The sequence below is a fragment of the Mobula birostris genome, chromosome 20 (genome assembly GCF_030028105.1).
Source record: "Mobula birostris isolate sMobBir1 chromosome 20, sMobBir1.hap1, whole genome shotgun sequence".
Lineage (NCBI taxonomy): Eukaryota > Metazoa > Chordata > Chondrichthyes > Myliobatiformes > Myliobatidae > Mobula > Mobula birostris.
The window spans coordinates 12,899,573-12,921,150 of NC_092389.1; the positions used below are offsets into that span (position 1 = coordinate 12,899,573).

At 41.2% G+C, this 21,578-nt stretch overlaps 2 protein-coding genes across 7 annotated transcripts in view; one reads left to right on the forward strand and one right to left on the reverse strand.

The window, feature by feature from the left end:
- The window catches only part of drc12 (dynein regulatory complex subunit 12 homolog), a 36,859-nt gene extending 24,746 nt beyond the window's left edge, over nt 1–12,113 (reverse strand). For 2 of the 6 annotated variants that reach the window (XM_072238172.1, XM_072238171.1), the window contains exons 1-3: nt 11,985–12,113; nt 11,618–11,695; nt 2,214–2,290 (exon numbers count right to left, since the gene is read on the reverse strand). In XM_072238172.1, the coding sequence (XP_072094273.1) occupies nt 2,214–2,290; nt 11,618–11,695; nt 11,985–12,007 (178 nt within the window). In that variant the 5' untranslated portion in view covers nt 12,008–12,113. Of the gene's footprint in view, nt 1–2,213; nt 2,291–3,901; nt 3,972–11,617 lie in introns of those variants that run through there. The other 4 variants (XM_072238168.1, XM_072238174.1, XM_072238170.1 and 1 more) reach the window with 4 other exon arrangements.
- cbl (Cbl proto-oncogene, E3 ubiquitin protein ligase) overlaps nt 11,661–21,578 on the forward strand; it is a 144,800-nt gene continuing 134,882 nt past the window's right edge. Inside the window, exon 1 of the mRNA XM_072238167.1 lies at nt 11,661–12,110. Coding sequence (XP_072094268.1) covers nt 11,955–12,110 — 156 coding nt within the window. The 5' untranslated portion in view covers nt 11,661–11,954. The remainder of the gene's footprint in view (nt 12,111–21,578) is intronic.

Consider the following 21,578-nt stretch of genomic DNA (forward strand, 5'->3'; position numbering starts at 1 on the left):
TACAATTAAAAACTAAATTCAGATTCTCAGGCTACCCATTGACAGAATCTGACTGTGTAATCCAATGCAAAATTCTGTAAATGGTGGATATCTGGAAAAAAAAACTGAAAATGTTGGATTAGTGAGGCAAGGCGGCATCTGGGGGCAAAAAAAAATACATGACTTGAAATGTACTGTCCATTTTCTATTTTAACCAACACACACACACAGGCACACAAGTGTTGGAGGAAATCAGCAAGTCAGGCAGTATGAATGGAGGGATAAGCAGGTGATTTTTCGGTCTGAGACCCTTCATCAGGACATCTGCAGAATCTCTTGTGTTTATGATTTTTTATTTTTCACTCATATTCCCAGTTCAGTGCTATTACTGCAACTCCAACTTATGTTAAACACCCACTGTTCACTGCATTACTCCTCCTCCTGCCCTGGTTTCACAGACTATAGATTCTATGGGTCTCAGCCAGCTATTGATACTGCATCTAATAGGGCGGAAGGAGGAGTGGTGGGCAGAGGAATGCACTCATCTCAACCCATGTTGAATTATAGAAAAGAAGGCTCAAATTAATCATTTACCTGCAGCAAAGCAAATAGCTTTACTTCACATCACTGCTCAATTCCTGCTGTGTTTAAAAGTATTTGTCAGTCAGGGTTAAAGGTAAATGAATCTCACACATTGTTTAAGAAATAAAATTGATTTCACTGCTGTTTAAGAAATAAAATTTGGAAACAGCTTCTTCCCCAGGCCGTAAGAATACTAAACACCCTGCCGCCACCCAGGTCTCAACACACATGAAACGCCAGTTGTGTTATACTGTTTACTTTTTAACTTGTGTCACAAATGCATCTTACTTGTTAACTTACTAGTTATAATATTACTTTAGATAGATAGAGACTTTATTGATCCCAAAGAAAGTTACAGGGTCACAGTAGCATTACAAGTGCACAAATATTAGAAGTAATAATTTAAAAAATAAAATGTACAAGATTTACAAGTCAAAGATGATAAGATTTATAAAATTTCCAAGTTCACACTGAGAAGATGGTAGTGCAAGGATTACCATTATATAATACAGTAATGGGTGAACATTCACACCGTCCAGATAAGAAGTGATGCTAGTATTGTACAGTATTACACAGGGTGTCCACAATGGCAGGGTGTGGTAAACAGAGGTTAATAACAGTCTCACAGGAGGGGGTCATCACTTCCCCAGCTATAGGTTGACTCATTATAGAGCCTGATAACTGAGGGTAAGAATGAACTCGTATAGGGCTCTTTGGAGCAGCACAGTTGCCTTAATCTATTACTGAACGTGCAGCATTGTGTGTGTGAGATATATGTATTGTGTTGTGCATCTTAGTCCAAAGGAACAAGGATTCGTTTGCCGGTTGAATGACAATAAACATGAACTTATTAACATCAGTAATTTTTTTTTCAATTCTTTTCTTCCCTGTGTTAAGCTCATGGTCAGCCCCTGATCCTGCTAAGATCAGTTCCACAGTCAGGTCCATGGACAGTAGCAGCAGAACAACATAAACACTTTGGGTGAGTACAGAGGCAGCATAGAGATAAAAAAAAAGGAGCAATAAAATGGCTGACCTGCCATTTTCCTGTACTATCCCCATCCCAATAGCTTTAGAGTCATTTAATATCCAAAAATATCAACCACTCTGAGCGTTGATGAAGTGTCTTAACCTAAAGCGTTAACTATTTACTCCCCTCCATAATGCTGCCTGACCAGCCGAGCATTTTGTGTGTATTGCTCAAGACCTCCAGCATTTGCAGAATCTATTGTTTTAAATGCAATAAAAGACTGAGGTTCCACAGTCCTCTGGGATAGACAATTCCAAAGACCACCCTCTGAGTGAAGACATTTTTTCTCTTTCCAGTCTTAAGTAAACTACTTCTTATGTTGAGATTGTGACCTCTGGTTACAGGCTCCTCAGCCAGGGGAACATCTTTCCCACAACTATCCTAACATGCCCGTGAAGTATTTTATACACTTAGGTCCGTGGATATCATTGTGGTATAGCAAAAACATATTATCAGTGAGAATGTGTTAGAAAACAGTATAAATTGGGGAAAATAAAGCAAAGATGATCTTAAAACTATAACTAATACGAACTGAATTTCATATCTCTGCTGTGCTTTGGAATGTGTGTGAAAGGGAAAAAAGGACATTAGTACAGAACTTATCATTTGCTTCACTCATTACCTTTGGTTGCTTTCTTCTTCCCTTTTTTTGCCTTTCCCTTATTCTTCGGTGGCATTTTCCTAGGAAGGTCCAAAAGCCTGCAAATAAACAGTGAAGAAGTGTGAGTGGGGAGATGGCAAGTAGATCATTATTCAATCGTAACCACAAAATTCAGCATGCCCATGTTTAAGTATATGTTTGACACTGATCTAAGCCTAGAAAATGAGCTGAAAGCTCTTGCCCCTCTGAATTTGAAAGTCATGTATTCAAATCCCACTCCAGTCAATGGAGCATTAAAAACTAGCTAAATGTTCCGGGGGGGAGGGGACTGCATATTTGGAGGAGTTGAACATCATATAAATAGGTTTATTATTTAGTGTTGCATTTGTTATGTTATGATTGCACTGCTCCTGAGAAACGCTGTCTCATTCTGCCCTGCAGAGCTGATGCACGGTTAGAATGACAATAAATGTTTTTGAATCTTGAATCTTGAATATTAAAAGAAAAGTCTGTTGCCCTCTAATATAATAGGTTAATATAATGATCACACAACCACTTAAAGAGTGTCCAGGGAACTGTCTGTTTTTTCAGAAATTATTGATCAGCTGAGAATTATGAATTTGCTCATAAGTGCTTTCTTTGTGCAAACCAGTTGCCACAATTTCAATAATGACTTTAAACAGAAGTGCTTACATTATCCCAATGTGGATGTCCTGAGGTTGTGAAAGGTGATATATAAATGTATCATTTTAAAATAAAATGTGTTTCAGTGGCCTCTGTCTTCTGCTGATGGTCTGAGTAATGAGGGCCTTTCGTTGGTCGCAGTCGACGTGATAGCCAGCCAGTACGCAAGCCAGGGCAGTACGATATGGAGAGTAAGTTGTTGTCTATGTAGTAAGTTCCTCCTCTCCACGCAGCTGAGGAATGCAAAGGGACGGCAGAGACCGATGCAGTTTGGTACCAGCGGTGTTACAGGAGTTGCCAGTCATCGTCAAACTCAACGTAGGACTGCCTTAGGGACTCCAGCTCCGGATTTTTCCCTCGGGGTTTACTCCTGAAGCCTTCCTCATGAGTGGGTAAAGCCACAAGGCAGCGGAGGTTTGAGATCAGAGATTTCCTTCTCTTTGATGAGTTGCCAAACACAGTTGGTGAGCTCCATCTGCCCAAAGTAAGGCGCCAGTAACCCGCCTTTGCCCCTTCTCCCGTCAGTAGAAACGGTTCCACTGGGCTTAGGAGCTGAGTAACAGGTGAAGGCCAGGAGCTGGACTTGGTTTTCAGAGGCTATTTGAGGCACACATCATTGGGAGTATTTGATAGGTAGTGGGAGTTTATCTGGATATTAATTCTGGAGATGTGAGCTTAAACCTCATTCCAAAGTAGTAGAATTTAAATTCAAATAATTGGTTTAATCGTAACCATGAAACTACCAAATTGTTACGTTGATCTCCGAACTGAATCAACCAAGGGTATTAAAGCACTACTTGTTCTTGGAAGGAAAGTGGTCATCCTCGCTTGCCCCTTTCTATGTTTAACTACACATATGATCAAAGTAGTTCACTCCGAACCTAATATTTCGTTTTGGTGCGTGCCATAACGATTAACCCTGAATAGAATAAGCGCCACACGTTCAAATAAAACGCAGCAATCATTGAACAAAGAGGAAATAGCAGGGAAAAAAGAAGCAGATAAATTAAAATAGAAGTTTTTACCCTTTGTTTTCACTGTCCACATACATTTCTTAAGATAGGGAAAAACATAAAAAATGAAAATGTAATATATTATAGAATTGCAGAGAGAATCGAAACAACCACGTTTTTTGAAGTTATAAAAGACTTTGCATAGCATAGCATAGCATGGATCTTTCAACAATTACAAAATAAATATTTACACCAATACAGCCAGTGGGATGGATGTGACTCTACACTGATCAGAACCGGTTGTTCCAAGGATGGTCTTGCCGGGACTCGGGTATGGAGCAACAGACTTGCAGCGGCAGTCCCCCCGCCTATCTGAGCGTGACGTTTTGATTGACATGTGAATTCATCATTCAGCAGTCGTACCTGAATGTCATTCAAACCAGTGTAACCCATCAGTAGAGTGCAAGGGAGGGGATTCAGTATCAATGTTTGATGTTGCTAAGCAGCACAAGCGCTTGTTGCCAGGATACTGTACCCTGACTCAAGCAACTGGTCGTCGGCCATCTTTGAGACTGGCGGATAAAGCAGAATTTCTCAGGCGTCGGTCGCCTCCGCAGTCAGAATCAGAATAAGATTTAATATCAGCGGCATATGTCGTGAAATTGGTTCACTTTACGTCAGCAGTACAATGAAATACATGATAAAATAAATATAGAGAAAAAACTGAGTTACATTAAAAATATATATATTATATAGTTAAATTAAGATAAGTCGTGCAAAATAGCGTAAATAAAATAAGCAGTAACAATGAGAGGAGGGCATGCCCTGGGTGCTGGGGATCCTTGATGATGGACGTCACCTTCCTAAGGCATCGCTCCTTGAAGATGGTCTTGGATACCACGGAGGCTAGTACCCATGATGGAGCTGACCAATTTCACAAGTTCCTACAATTTATTTCGATCTTGTGTCCCCCCCCCCACCCCTCCAGACGGTGATACATCCTGTCAAAATGCTCTCCACAGTACATCTGCAGAAGTTTTTGAGTGTTTTAGTTGACAAACCAAGTCTCCTCAAACTCCTCATGAAATATAGCTGCTGTCTTGCCTTCTTTATAGCTGCATTGATATATTGCGTCTAGGTTAGGTTCTCACCCAGGAACTTGAAATTGCTCACTCTCTCTGTGTCTATCGGTAAATAAAGGGATACAGTAATGCAAGGAAAGAAAAGAATATGAGACAGACTTCTCTTTATTTAATAAATATCTTAAAATTAAGTATAAATGTGTTTATATATTAGTATAATATAGCTCAAGATCACTCTTATAAACACCAAATGCCAAGGAACTGAACAGGTCAGGCAGTATCTATGGAAAAGAATGAACAGTCAATGTTTTGGGCCGAGACCCTTCTTCACTATTTTATATTTGACATTCAGAATATTAACACTTACAGTATCTATGATAATACATCTTTTTTCTAAAATGAATATAATTATCTAAAATCAGATGTTAAATGATGGAATTGTAATAGTTTGTCAAGAAAAGGGAATGGGAAAAATCAATAATGTAGCGAACAGCCAAGATGAAAAGAGTAGGGGGGAAGTGGTCATGAAGTGAATCTTGTGAAAGGACCACACCCAGGTCAAATATACCTTTACTCCTGTCACGTTCTGACTGGCGCAAAGGCTCTGCAATAATGTTAATTTTGCAGATGGCATCAAATCTGTTCTTGTCCTTTTGTTCAATTACTTAAGTAGTAAGTAGTCTGCTGAATCCTGAAAGAGTTCAGGTTTGACATGGACTAAGCAGCTCAAGGAACTGTGTTTAAGGTAAAATTGGAGTTAGACTGGAGATAAATGTCTACATATGTGAAATATTAGGACAAACTAGCCAATAATATAAAGCAGGATACTAAAAGATTTTTCAGTTATTTTAAGAACAAAAGGGAGGAGAGAGTTAATATTGAACAACTGGAAAATGATGCTGGTGAGGGAGTAAAGGGGGAAAGATATAGCAGATGAACTTAATAAGTACTTTGATTCATTCTTCACTGTGGAAGACACTGGCTGTATGCCAGAGGTCTGTGAATGTCAGGGAGCAGAAGTGAGTGCCATTGCTATTACAAAGGAAAAAGTGCTAGGCAAACTGAAAGCTCTTAAATGGATAAGTCACCTGGAGCAGATGGACTACACCCTAACGTCCTGAGAGAGGTTGCTAAAGAGATAACGGATGCATTGGTCATGATCTTTTAAGACTCTTGGCAGTGTGGAGGATCAGAGGGATCTTGGGGTCTGAGTCCATAGGACACTCAAAGCTGCTATGCAGGTTGACTCTGTGGTTAAGAAAGCATACGGTGCATTGGCCTTCATCAACCATGGGATTGAGTTTAAGAGCTGAGAGGTAATATTGCAGCTATATAGGACCCTGGGCAGACCCCACTTGGAGTATTGTGCTCAGTTCTGGTCACCTCACTATAGGGAGGATGTGGAAACCATAGAAAGGGTGCAGAGGAGATTTACAAGGATGTTGCCTGGATTGGGGAGCATGCCTTATGAGAATAGGTTGAGTGAACTGGGCCTTTTTCCTTGGAGCGACGGAGGATGAGAGATGACCTGATAGAGGTGTATAAGATGATGAGAGGCATTGATCATGTGGATAGTCAGAGGCTTTTTCCCAGGGCTGAAATGGCTAGCACAACAGGGCACAGTTTTAAGGTACTTGGAAGTAGGTACAGAGGAGATGTCAGGGGTAAGTTTTTTATGCAGAGAGTGGTGAGTGCATGGAATGGGCTGCTGACGACGACAGTGGTGGAGGCGGAAACAATAGGGTCTTTATGAGGCTCCTGGATAGGTACATGGAGCTTAGAAAAATACAGGGGTATGGGTAAGCCTAGGTAGTTCTAAGGTAAGGACATGTTCGGCACAGCCTTGTGGGCCGAAGGGCCTGTATTGTGCTGTAGGTTTTCTATGTTTCTAAGAATCACTTGATTCTGGCATGGTCCTGGAGGACTGGAAAATTGCAAATGCCACTCCAATCTTTAAGAAGGGAGGAAGACAAAAGAGAGGAAATTATAAGCCAGTTAGCCAAACCTCAGTGGTTGGGAAAGTGTTGGAGTCTATTATTAAGGATGAGGTTTTGGGGTACTTGAGACTAATGATAAAATGTCAAAGTCAGCATAGTTTCTGCAAAGGGAAATCTTGCCTGACAAATCTGTTAGAGTTCTTCGAGGAAGTAACAAGCAGGGTGGACAAAGGAGAGGTAGTGGATGTCATTTACTTGGATTTTCAGAAGGCATTTGACAAGGTGCCACACATGAGGCTGCTTAACAAGATAAAATCCTATGGCGTTACAGGAAAGAGACTGGCATGGATAGGGGAATGGCTGACAGGCAGGAGGCAGCAAGTGGGAATAAAGGGGGCCTTTTCTGGTTGCCTGCCTGTGACTGGTGGTGTTCTTCAGGGGTCAGTATTGGGACCGCTACTTTTCACATTGTTTGGCAGTGATTTGGAGAATGGAATTGATGGCTTTGTGACAAAGTTTGCGGATGATACGAAGATAGGTGGAAGGGTAGGTAGTGCTGAGGAAGCAATGTGATTGCAGCAGGACAAAATGGAAGAAAGGGCAAAAAAAGTGGCAGATGGAATACAGTGTTGGGAAATGTACGATAATGCATTTTGGTAAAAAGAACAATAGTGCGGACTATTATCTAAATAGGGAGAAGGTCCTGTGGTAAAGAAGGCAAGTACAAAGTTGGCATTTATTTCAAGGGGAACAGAATGTAAAAACAAGGGAGATAACGCTGAAGCTTTATAAGACACTAGTCAGGCTGCACTTGGAGTATTGTCAACAGTTTTGTGTCCCTTATCTCAGAAAGGATGTGTTGTTATTGGAGACAGTCAGAGGAGGTTTACAAGGGTGATTCCAGGAATGAAGGGGTTAACATATGAGGAGTGTTTGGGCCTGTACTCACTGGAATTTAGGAGAATGGGGGGTGGGGGTGGGGAGGGGATCTCATTGAAACCTGCCGAATGTTGAAAGGACTAGAGTGAATGTGGAGAGGATGTTTCCTCTGGTGGGGCTACCTAGAACTAGAGGGCACAGCCTCAAAACTGAGGGGCAACCTTTTAGAACAGGAGTAAAGGGGAATTTTTTTTAGCCTAAGAGTGATGAATCTGTGGAATGCTCTGCCACAGACTGCGATGGAGGCCAAGTCCATGGGTATATTTAAAGCAGAAGTTGATAGATTCCTGATTGGTTGGGGCATCAAGAGATATGCTGAGAAGGTAGGTGTATGGGGTTGAGTGGGATCCAGGATCAGCCATAGAAATGGCAGAATGGACTCGATGGGCTGAATGGCCTAATTCTGCTCCTATGCTTATGGACATAGTTTGAAAAGATAGTACTGGAGAAGGAGAATCATCTTTGTAGTGATTCGTTCAATGACAAACAGCAGTCAATTGATGCAAGGCAAGTCCAGGCTCAGATATTATTTCTGCATTGTTTTCTAATGCTTGCAAAGAGTTCTGTGGAGACCTGACAACATCTGGACTTCTGTGGAATTATGGCATCAGCTGGTGATCTGTGAAGTCTTGGCATCACCTGGAGATCTATGGGGACCTGGCATCCACTCTCAGGTGGCATAGTTTCCTTTCACACTTTGGCCACCTACCTTACTCTGGTGGATCTGAAGGCCATTTTATGTTTCTGATTCACCAAAGTGAACCTCCCTTCTGGAGAACATGTCCAATTTCAAGTCGACTTGCTTAATGTGGAAGTATTTAGAGGGTGTACCAGGTGTATCTCCTCTTACTGTGAATGGACATCCGAACGCTAAATTGCTTTTGACACCCTCTTAGTAAAAGAATTCATGACCCTCTAAGAAAGAAATTTGATTTTATCTTTACTTTAATTGCATGGGGGGGAGGGGAGGTTATTTTAAAACATTGATCCACCATTCTAAATTCTCATGCAAGAGCAAACATCCAATCCACCTTCAACCTATCATAACCTGTAATTGTGTGTTCAGTCTAGACCTTTTCTTCTCTTCCATAATGCTTAGAAGATAAGCTGTCCAACCTTCCCTCATAACACAACCCACCCATTTCAGTCATTAGTCTAGTAAACTTTCTCTGAATTGCTTCCACAATGTTAGCGCCTTGCCAATACTGTAAGCAGTACTTTGAATGTGCTCCCACCAGTGCTCTGGATACATGATGCATAACATCCTTACTTTGCATTCTGCTAGCTGACCTTTATACTGACTGTACCTACATACTAGCCTTTTGCTAGTCCTACATTAGTACACCCGGATCTGCTCTTAATTGACCTTTCCTTTGGAGATGGTGAATGTCACATATTCCTGCATTATTCTCTATTTGTCAATTCTTGCCCATTCTTAATCTACTTCTTCACACATTTAATCCTTCTTTGTCTAATCATGTAGATTCCATTGCTATCTCTCATTGCTTATTTATGAACCTTGTGAGCCGGTGACTCATTTATTTTCATTATGTTTCACCGAATATGAATACATCCTCTTGCACTTCCTCTTCGGAAGCTGCCTGATATCTCTTATGAAATTATATATTGGTGATTGGGTTAACTGTCTATTTTGTTTTCTTCCATGCTCTATCCAGTGTTATGTTGGAATATATCACAATATCAATATCCAAGTATTTAATTCAACCAATTCGCCAACCCTCTTACTTCATATATAGCCTATTTTGTTGCAATTTATATGCTTTACTTTGCTACCAGGAGGGACCGCTGTGGTTAGATAGTCAAGATTGTTTCATGTCATTTCCAGTACACAAGTGTAAAGGAGAACAAAGTAATTGTTACTTCAGATCCGGTGCAGCACAAAAAAACCACAATAAGATAAAGAACACAATAATTATAAAAAACACAATAAATAGCAATACATATGATAACTTATATATTGTACATCAATTGTTTGTATGTCCATAAAGCGATACTAGGCACAGTAGTTTCTGTACATATAGTGACTGACAGGGCAGGAAATGATAATGTCGTGGTTGTGGGTGTGTGGAGGGGTGGGTGTAGAGGGTGGAGGTGTTGATCAGCCTTACTGCTCGGAGAAAGTAACCATTTTTGAGCCTGGTGGTCCTGTTGTGGAAACTACGTAGCCTCCTCCCTGATGGGAGTGGGACGAGCACTCCATGAGCAGGGCGAGTGATGTTACTGGCCCTTTTCGGGCACCTTTCTGTATCTAGGTTTTTGACGGTGGGTAGGCTGGTGCCGGTGATGCGTTGGGCAGTTTGACTACCCATTGTCGAGCCTTCCTGACCACCGCAGTGCAGTTTCCGTACGTACCATGCAGTGATGCAGCTTGTTAGGCTGCTCTCCACTACACATCTGTAGAATGACGCGAGCGTAGATGCACAAAATCCAGCTCTCTTCAGCCTCCTCAGAAAGTAGACGTATTGATGAGCTTTCCTGACTGCTCTGGGACCATAAGGGGCTGTGTGAAATGTGCACTCCCAGGAGTTTGAAACTTTTCACAGTTTCCACTGCTGTGCGCTGGTGTAAAGAGGAGTGAGAGTGGTGGATTTGAGAGACAACATATTTTATACCAATTAATATCTTGTGATATTGCACACAGAAAATATTGCCTTAGTAGAAGTGGGTTAATCTCCAAGAGGACCATAGCCTTGGGGTGGTTTGGAGGCTTGTGTGCCTCAATAACACGATGTTGGCTGAAGTCAGGGCTTTAGGCTTTTGCCTTTGCTGGGGTCACCCAAGCCAAACAGGTCAAACCGTAGAGAACCAGAGGTCCACTGGTTCGGGGGTGGGGGGTTCAGCTCAGGGCTGACAACCCTGACTGGTAAAACAAAATTGTTATGGAAACAGCAATGAAGAATCTTTCTACATCTGAATGCAACAGTATTCCTGAGTCTCCACCCAGGATTTGCATGGCTGATAGTAGTGAAAACTGAGTAGTGAAGACAGGATAAAGGAAGCCCTGAACAACGCCAAAGATGGAGGACCTTCATTGCTGCTCTAAACGGCAGCGACATTAGAGGCATGTGATTGAGTGAGAATTGGGTTAAAATATAAAATGGCATGCACTCAATGTATCACATTACAAAGGCAGATGAATTAGATGGTCTCTTTATCCCATCTAAGGAGAAATTAGCTTGGTTTCAAGATTCTCTGCATTGACAAGGTGGTGAAAAACATAAAGGCAAGGTTATAGCTATCACTGGTCTCCAGTTTAATATTTGGTCCCTCAAAGTTACTTTAAAGCAAGGGTTCCCAACCTTGAGTCCAGGAACCCCTTGCATAATAGTATTGGTCCATGGCATAAAAAAAGGTTGGAACCCCTGCTCTAAGGTTATTTGGTCTTTCATTGATTGCCTTTTACTTGGGAACAAATTAGTTGCCATGGTCCCGCTATTAGAACAATGACCACACTTCAACATTGGCTGTAAAGTACATCTCTACTTTTCCGTTCGTTTGCATACATGGAAACAGTAGCTTATTTTGTAAATTTTGCCATTCAAAGCAAAATGGATCTCGATTCTTCATTTCCCTCCATAGATGCGCCTAATCTGCTGATTTACTTCTGCATTTTGTGTTGATTCCGATTTCCAGCATCTGCAGCCTCTGTTGTGAAAATGCAGATGCATCTCATTACAGGTGCTGGCTCGCCTGCTACCAATCACCTGTATTCGTATTGATACTAGCTCTTTTCCCTTCCCTCTTTTGCTTTTGTTCTGATGTAAATAGCATCCTGCCAGCGCCAGCATCAATGATGAAAGTTGCCTTACCAGCTGATTCGCATGCGCACTTCACCCCCCTTTCTGTTGTCCCTTCGCGGTCCTCTTTCCTCTTCCTCTGGGTGACCTCTGACCCCGGCGGCGGTCGCGCGCGGAGGGCGGGACGAGCGAAGGGAGAGAAAAAAACGAGAAGCAAATTTCAGTGGCGATTCCGCTTTTTAGAAATTAAAATAATGCGAGCAGGGCGACGAAGATCAAGCGAGCGGCGCTTTTCGTGAAGTATATCGGCCATCTAATCCTCACGGGCATTGTTCCCTCCTTTCGCCTCCGCTTAAAAAAGTTACAAAAATAATTTTTTGTAAATTATAATTTCTTCCAATTCTTGTTGATGGCGGCGGCGGCGGCGCGGGGCAGTAACCTGAGAAAAGCGGGCGGCTTCATTGGGCTGGTGAAGGACGCCTTCCAGCCCCACCAGCACCAGCACCAACAGGCGGGCGTTGTGGACAAGAGAGCCGTGGAGAAATGCTGGAAATTAATGGATAAGGTGCGGGAGCTGAGAGGTGGAACCTTGGTCACGGTTTGGGGAGGGTGGTGGTGCAGCCAGTAAAGGGTGCGGGGGGGGGTGGTGGTGGTGTTGGAATAAGTGGATGGTCCTGGGGTGGAGGAGCGGAGGGGGGAACTAGGACGAGGTGAGAGAGGTTGGGGCAGCGGGGGTGGGGTGGGGAGAGGGACCGGGCAGCGGTAGGTGGGGGGAGGGGTGGTAGGGAGGGGTAGGCGGGGTGGTGGGGAGAGGGACCGGGCAGCGGGGGGGGGGGTGGTGGGAGGTATGAGCAGGGAGAGTGGGGGGTGAGGGGAGGAGAGCGGCGGGGTTAGGGGAACAATGGGGAAGGTTCAGGGTTGGGAGGTGGGAGAGGCCATTGAGAGTAGATTTGGAAGACCCTTTGGGGTGGGTGGGGGAGAGACTGTGGGGAGAAATATGCCGGTGGAGTTGTGGGGAAAGATGCTGAATGGAGGAGAAATATTGGGGGGGGAGGGAAGCCGGCCAGTGTGGCTGGGGTTAGCTGGTTCGTGTGTGGGGGGGGGGTGTGGAGTGAAAAGTGGAACTGAGGGTTGGTAGAGAGACATAGAGACAGGGCTCTGAATATGACATGTGGAATCTTGAATTATGAATGGGGACTTGGGGAGATAGATCAGTTGGGGTGGACAGGAGAGGGAGGATACCAGGTACCGGGGTAGGCCTGGGTATGGAGAATTGGTGGGGTGCAATAAAGAACAATAGAATGGTTGTTTCCTCTTGTGTGTGAGACAGGAGACTCAGAATTGAGTGAGATGATTGGTCATTGACAACCAGAAGACCATAACCCTAATTGAGTTTTCTCTAGAGTTCTGCCTATAATGGGATGGACCATAACCATTTTCCTTGCTGGGGGAGGTCTCTCGGGCATGTTCCTCCATGATGATGTCTTCCCTTGTCCGGGGATTAGCATTGATTTCCAAGATTATAACAAGAACTGATTAGCACATGTGCTAAATTGCCCCCCCTTCACCATTCCCATTTACCTCTCTTGCCTTGTCTCCTTACCTGCCCATCGCCTCCCTCTGGTTCTCCTCCTCTTTCCCTTTCTTCCATGGTCTTCTGTCCTTTTCTATCAGATTCCCCCATCTTTAGCCCTTCGTCTCCTTTGCCAATCAACTTCCCAGCTCTTTACTTCAACCCCTCCCCCCTCAAAGTTTCACCTATCGTCTGTCACCCCCCCCCACCTTCTTATTTTGACTTCTGAAGAAGGGTCTCAGCCCGAAATGTTGACTGTTTGTTCATTTCCATAGATGCTGCCCCGGCCTGCTGAGTTCCTCCAGCATTTTGTGTGTGTTGCTTTTGTTTTTATAGCTGAATGGTAGATTAGTGTACCACAGACTAGGTGGGGATTATAACTACAGTAAAGTGTTCTAGTTATTATTGATCCAGTCTAGTGAAGGTAAATAAAATTTGTTAATCAGATTGTACTTGTATCCGTTAAAGTTGTGAATTTTGGAATTATTGCTAAGTTTTAAATTGGTATGAAAGATGGGCAAAACTGGCATGCTTGCCTGCTGAATCTTATTGCAATGATGTCTTAATGTTGTTGCTAGTCTCTTTCTCATTTGCAGGTGGGAGTATGTGCAATACTTAATGGGCTTTCAGCCAGTCTTGTTCTTATAACCTACTATTGCAGAAACATTGTTGCATGTAAGGTACAGGTTATTTCAGTGCCTGTAATCGTTCTACCAGTTATCACATTTCTTTGGCGTATATTGTGTCAGTAGTAAATTTCATAGTGTTAAACAATTCCTTACTTTGACTTGTGTCCAGTTTTTAACTTAATAACACCACATATTAAGTTAGATGCTAACATTTCTCCTTAATTCTTTGGCTCCCAAAAGCATGTGAATTGACTTGCTTTGCATACATCTGTGCATTGTTGATTTAACTTGGTCACAGTAGTAACTGAAGAAAATTTCTGACTCTCTTATTTTAGAACCTTTGTAGCGATAGTTGAATGAAGAGTATGAACCTGGTTCCAAATATTCTGTCAGTAGAGCTTATAAAGTTTTATGAAATGCCAATTATGCACAAATAGAAGTATAAGATTTTCTTTTTAAAATGTTTTGAAACTGAATCTAAATATTGCATAAAATGTGTTGAAGAAAAGTGTTTTAGATATGCAGTTTTGAGTTACAAAGACAAAGAAGGCAACCCTGGTCAATGATAGAAAACTTTAAAAAAAAATGCAGATGCTGAAAATCTGACATTAAAACACTAAATGTTAAAAATATATGGCAAGTCAGATAGCATCTGTTTCCAGGTATAACCTTAGACTAACCCTGGGGAAAATTAAACTCCTGATTTTTTTCCTCCCAGTGAACCTGGTGGTAAGTATGTATGTACGATTCTTTAAGTAGTAATGTGTATGTTTATAATCTTGATTGCTAAATATTGGCTAATATGCTTGGGAGAATATCTTTTGAAATGTTAATTTAGCCAGTAATGAACTGTAACAACTGTGGTGTTTATGCTGCATATGAGCATCCTTCTTTTCACTTAACCTTATCATCACATCCTATTCCTTCTTCATGTAGGTATTTATTAAAATCTGAATCAGAAACAGATTTAATATCACCAACATATGTTGTGAAATTTGTTAACTTAGTGGCATGATAACATAGAACAAAAAATAAGTAGATCAATTATAGGAAGTGTGTGTATGTGTATAAATATAGTGCAAAAACAAATAATATATTAAAAATGTGAGGTAGTGTTCATGGGTTAAATGTCCATTCAGAAATCAGATGGCAGAGGGGAAGAAGCTGTTCCTGAATCGCTGAGTGTGTGCCTTCAGGCTTCTGGTAACAACGAGAAGAGGACATGTCCTGGGCACTCGGGGTCCTTAACAATGGACGTCGCCTTTCTGAGGCACCGCTCCTTGAAGATGTCTTGGATACAAGAGAGGCTAGTACCCAAGATGGAGCTGAATAATTTTACAACTTTCTGTAGCTTTTGATCTTGTGCAGTAGCTCCCCCATACCAGATGGTGATACAGCCAGACAGAGTGCTCTCCCCAGTACATCTGTAGAAATTTTGGAGTGTTTTGGGTGACAAACCAAATCTCCTCAAACTCCTAATGAAATGTAGCCACTGTCTTGCCTTCTTTATAGCTGCATCAATATGTTGGGACCAGGTTAGATCTGCAGAGATCTTGACATTCAGGAACTCTAAAATTGCTCACTCTCTCCACTGTCTAGATTCTCTTCAAATATTTCCTGAAATGCTTTACTCTAAAACAATACCATGAAGTCTTCTATCTCTATCTGATGGGAAAGACAGTATTGACTTATTGTGGCATGTAAAAGATGGCACTTGTGGCATCTAACTCCTGCGGTGAGGCTCTAGGTAGATTGGATTTGTGTGCCTGGAATGGGACATGAATTCCCAAACTATCTGAGTTGCTGCTGAAAGTTAGTTTAAATTTGGCTCTGGCAGTTGGGGAATGTATTTAATTAAATAAATCTGGACTTTTAAAGAGTGGTTGGCAAAAATGCTAATGGTGAAATTACTGAGTATCATAACAGTTTATATCATTCAGTAATGTCCTTCAGGGAAAGAAACATACCATCTTTGCCTAGTCTGTTTTGTATGTTACTCTAAATTCCACCAAGATTGTTGCCTCAAATCTTCTCTGAAATGACCAGGCAAGTAATTTAGTTCAAAGGGCCATTTGCTCAAGGTGTTCAGATTCTATTTGCGTTATATGTTATCATATCAATTATTAGGTTTAAATAGGATCAAACTTGAGAAGCAGTTTGAAATTTTGAATCTTTTGTAACCCATGAAAGGATGTTGACTACATTCAAGCTCTTGTGAAAAGTTTGTGCAAATGTGTGTTCACCTTCAGGTCATTGATGTAGTTGCTTGTTATAACTAAATACAAGATTTAAGGATGTGGGGGGTGGGGGGGAAGGTGGTAGAATGGAAAATTCTAAACTGAAACACTGTGAAATTTGCATGTGCTTCCTTTGTTTTGGTTTCCCTCAAGTGTTTCATCTTCATCCTGCATCGCCAAAATGAGCAGCCTTGTAGTTTAATTGGCTGCTGCAAATTGCCCTTAGTGTCAGTAGTGGTGGAATCTGGGGAGAAGTCACGCAAATGTAAGGAGAATGGTATGCAGGAAATTTAGTGGGATACTAGTATTATAGGGTTGCTGAATGCATAGCATCAACAATAGCTGGCATAGCCTTCGGTGTCATGCGTTTTTTGGGGGGGGGCATAAAAGTAAAATTCATTCTGTATCTAATGCCATGTGATAGATTTAATGTTTTGTTTTCTTGGAGTGGGGAAAAGAAAAGCTGTGAAACTAAGATGCATTATTTTATCTGTGCTACTGCCTTATGTTCTTTTATTAGCAGGTTACTTGGTGTGAAATGCTCAATTTATAAAAAACATTCACATAATGTTTATTTGTCTGTGATCTAATTGTCTGTGTGCATGCAGGTAGTGATATGTGTCGTCATTTGATAATGCTTTTTTTAAAAAAAAAGTCACATAACTGTTAGATATGACTGTCATTCCTTAGAGTTTAATATCTGTGTGTAGCTAAGTGGATAAATAGGTCTGCACGTAGCCTCCTAATTGCCTCATTGCAGATAAAAGGGTCTTTTCTCTCTTTTGCAACAAGTACAAAATGCTGGGGAACTCAGCAGGCCAGGCAGCACCTATGGAGAAGAGTACAGTCGATGTTCTGGGCTGAGACCCTTCGGCAGTCCTAGCAAAAGGTTTTGGCCCAAAACGTTGACTGTACTTTTTTTCCATAGATGATGCCTGGCCTGCTGAGTTACCCCAGCATTTTGTACTTGTTGCTTGGATTTCCAGCATCTGCAGATTTTCTCTTCTCTCTTTTGCCCAGTTTAAAAACTTTTTTTAGTGTCAGTCATCCTGTAAAGCATTTTAGGAGATTTAACTGCTTTATGAGTGTTATTATAAACAAATTGTTTTTTTTGGTTTAATTGTATGGTTTGTAAATTGAGCTAATTTTGCTCTTCGTGTGGTCTTAACAATTCATAATATGGAGAGGTTACTAACCCTGTAGCACAATATCCCAGTTAGATCATGTATAAGATGTGCAGTTCTCACTTCTCAGTTCATGGGAGTCATGTGTCTATGTGCAAGCTGGTTTCCTGCTATGTACAGTACATGATGAGTAAACTTGGCAAAATGTCCATTTAGCATGACTACAATTCTTTAAGAGTTTAGACTCACCTGATGTATGAATTGCCCCAAAACTCTGATATCCTCATACAACCTATGCGTAAATCTGTATTTTATTTTAAACTTTATTGGTCGGGTAATTCCTGTTGGTCCAATCTGCGATATGCTGCAGTGTCTCAGTTTGTGTTTTTGGAAGGAAATATGTGGTTTAGTCTTGTCATTACACTTTAAAAAGTTCTTTTTAAACACACGCAGTTCCGAATCAAGTGTTCATATACCATCAGAAATTGCAAATAAATGTGTTCTAAACTGACTCATTAGTTTTTGCTGCCATTTTATGTTTACATCTAAAGAAAGTGAAAATCAGTGTAAGATAGGGCAAGAAGGGCTACTTTCAATTTGTGTGGCTTTACACTTTTGACCAATATTTTCTTTGCAGTTTTTCCACCAGCTTGTGACTTGTGTTAATGGAAGCAATAGATAGAGCTATCAGTGGACATGCTAATAATTATTTCAGTGGTTATGTTTCTGAATTGGTAATCCAGAGAATAAATTCAAATCCTTCCATAAAAAGTTTGAGGATTTAACTTGGTTAAACATCTACAAAATAAACCACATGTGCAGTAAAAATACAAGTGGTCAATAATATAGTTCAAGGAAAGAAATAAGTTAGAGTCTTACAGCATGGAAATGGCCCCTTCAGTCCAACCAGTCCATCTTGACCAAGGTTCCCATCTAGACTAGTCCCATTTGCCTACTTTTTGGCTCACATCCCTGTAAACTTTTCCTATCCGTTTACCTGTCCAAGTATATTTTAAATGTTGTTAATGTACCTGCCTCAATCTCATCCTTTGTCAGCTCAGTAGTATTGACTACTCTGGATGAAATCTTTGTCCCTCATGTTCCTATTAAATATCTTCCTTCTCACCTTAAGCCTATGCTCTGCAGTTCTAAATTTTCCCAACCCTGGGAGAAAGACTGTGTACATTCCCTATCTGTACCGCTCATGATTTTTGTATAACTTTGTAAGATCACCTCTCATTTTTCTGTGCTTCAATGGAAAAATAAGTTTCAACCTATTCAACCTCTCCACAACTCAGTCAATTGAAGCCTTGCAGCATCCTTGTAAATCTCCTCTGCACTCTTTCCAGTTCAATGCCATCTTTCCTATAGCAGGAAGACCAAAACTGAACTTCAAATCCAGCTTCACCAATGTCTTGTACAGCTGCAACATTACATTCCAACCTCAGTACTGAGAGTCCCCTGATTGATGAAGGCCAACATAGCAAAAAACTTTCTTTACCACCTAATCCACTTATTATGCCACTTTCTGGGAAGCATGTATTTGTAGAACAGAGGGACCTAGGGTCCCTCTGGATTCTACCCCCAGAGCCTATTGTTAGCTGTGAAATTCCTACCTTGATTTGTCTTCCCAGATGAATTCACCTTGTATTTATCTGAATTAAACTCCATTTGCCATCCCTTGATACATTTACCTGGCTGATCAAGATTCCTCTGTAAATCCTAGTAATCATCTATGACATCACCTAATTTAGTGTTATCTGCAAATTTGCCATTTCTAATACATTCTCATCAAATCAGTGATGTAGATGACAAGCAGCAATGGGTCTAGCGCTAGGCCCTACTAAGGAACACTACTGGTCATGGCCTCCAGTATGAAAAACAACCACATACTATTGCTCTCTGCTTCTTGCTATCAAGCCAAATGTGCATACATTTGGCTACAAGCAAGAGAAAATCTGCAGATGCTGGAAATCCAAGCAGCACACACACAAAATCTATAGATGCTGCCTGACCTGCTGAGTTCCTCTAGCATCTTGAGTGTGTTGCATCCATTTAGTTCTCCCTGGATCCCATGCGATCTAATTTTGCAGAGCAGCCTACCCTGATCAAAGGCCTACTGGTTAATATTGACTACGGCTGCCACCTGCCTTGATTGAGCTTGTTGGTTATTTCGGGGAAAAAAAACACTAAATCAAATTTGTGAGGCATGATCTTCCATGCACAAAGTCACACTGACTATCACTAATCAACTCTTATCTTTCCAAGTGCTTGTATATCTTGTCACAAATGTTAGGCTTACCAATCTATTGTTCCCAAGTTTTCCTTTGCCCCTGTTCTTTAATAAAGGGACAACATTTGCCACCCTCCAGTCTTCTGGTATTTACCTGTTGCTAATGCATAGATCTTAGCCAGAGCTTCTGCAGTTTCTTCCCCTAGTTTTGGATGGTATTCTTGGATATTCCTGTTCAAGCCATGAAAATATATCTACTTATCTTTATTACATCCAGTGCTTCCTCTGTAATGCGGACTATCCCCAAGACATCCCAGTTAATCATCTCAAGGTCCGAAGTTTTCATATCCTTCTCCATGGTAAAAATGGGAGAAATATTCATTGAGGAACTCTCATCATCTGTGGCTTCACACAATGTTAATTTTGGTTTTTAAGAGACCTTATTCTCTCTCTAGTTACTCCTTTTTCCTTAATGTAGTTAGAAAATCTTTTTGGATTCTCACTCTTAGCCAGAGCTATCACATGTCCCCTTTTTGCCCTTCTGATTTCCTTCTTGAGTGTACTCCTGTATCCCTTATATTTGTCCAGGGATTCGTAATCCCAAGCTGCCTGTACCTGACCTATGACTCCTTTTCTTGAGCAGAGCCTCTATCCCTTGTCATCCAGAGTTCTATACACCTGCCAGCCTTGCCCTTCACTCTTAACAAGAATGTGCAGATCCTGAACACTCTACCTCACTCTTAAAAGCCTTTCAATTACCAGCTGTCCCTTTGCCTGCAAAAAAAAAATCTTCTCCAATAACTTTTGCAAGTTCCTGGTCTTTGTTATGTGATGTGTTCTAGACAATATGGCAGAGGTGGCAGTGATCTATAAAAATGCAAGGAAATGGAGAAGGATAAGGCCATGCATCACATCTAGCCTATCTTCCATTTCATAAAATTGACCTGATTTTGTATTCAGCTTTACTTTTCTACCAGATTCCCATAATTAATCCTTATTTTATTCAAAAACATTTCTCTCATCCTTAAGTGTTTTGTAAGATCACTTCTCATTTTGCTAAGCTTCAGAAAGGAAAGACCCAATATCTTCATGTGGTAGCCCCTTCATTCATATACTAATTGAACCTTCGCTGTTTACGTCAATGGCAGTGTAAGCCCTTGTGAGTAAGGAGACCCTAACAGTTTTCCAGGTGTAGTTCCTTCCAATACTGTTTTAGAAAAGCTTCCTTACTCATACTTTTGAAACTCCCTATGATATACAGTTGCAAGAAAGTTTCTGAACCCTTTGCACATAATCTGGTTTTCTTCATTAATTACTCATAAAATGTGGTCTGATCTTCATCAAAGTCACAATAATAGACACACTGCCTAAATGAATAACAAATGGTTGTACTTTGCATGTCTTCATTGAATACATTGTTTAATCATTCACAGTCCAGGGTGGAAAAGGTATGTGACCCCTTGTTTTTAATAACTGGTAGAACCTTCTTTAGCAGCAATAACCTCCACCAAATATTTTCTGTAGCTGCTGATCGGACTTGCACAACGGCAAGGAGGATCTTTAGACCATTCCTCCATCCAGAACCGTTTCAGTTCATCAATATTTTTGGGATCCCTAGCATGAACAGCCCTCTTCAGCTCATGCCACAGTATCTCTATTGGGTTCGGGTCTGGGCTCTGACTTGGCCATTCCAAAACACTTTTTCTTTTTAAACCATTGTTGTTGATTTACTCTTGTCTTTCAGATCATCAGCTTGTTGCATCATCCAACTTCTATTAAGCTTCAAGTGACTGACTGCTACCCTGGCATCCTCCTGTAAAATGTTCTGATAAAATTTTGAGTTGATTGTTCCCTGAACGATTACAAACTGTCCAGGCCCTGAGGCAGCAAAGCAGCCCCAAATCATGATGCTTTTTCCACCATGCTTCATGGGTTTTTGTGTTGGTGTGCAGTGCCCTTTTTCTCCAAGCATTGTGGTGTGCATTTCTCCCCAAAAGTTCAATTTTTTTCTCACATGTCCATAGAACATTATTCCAGAAGTGCTGTGGAACATCCAGGTGGTCCTTTGCAAACTTGAGACATGCAGCAATGTGTTTTTTTTTTTGGAGAGCAGTGGTTTCCTCCGTGGTGTCCTTCCATGAACACCTTCTCCTTCAGTGTTTTTTTTATTGTGGAGACATGAACAGAGACTTTAGCAAGTTCTAGAGATTTATGCAGGTCTTTTGCTGTTACCCTTG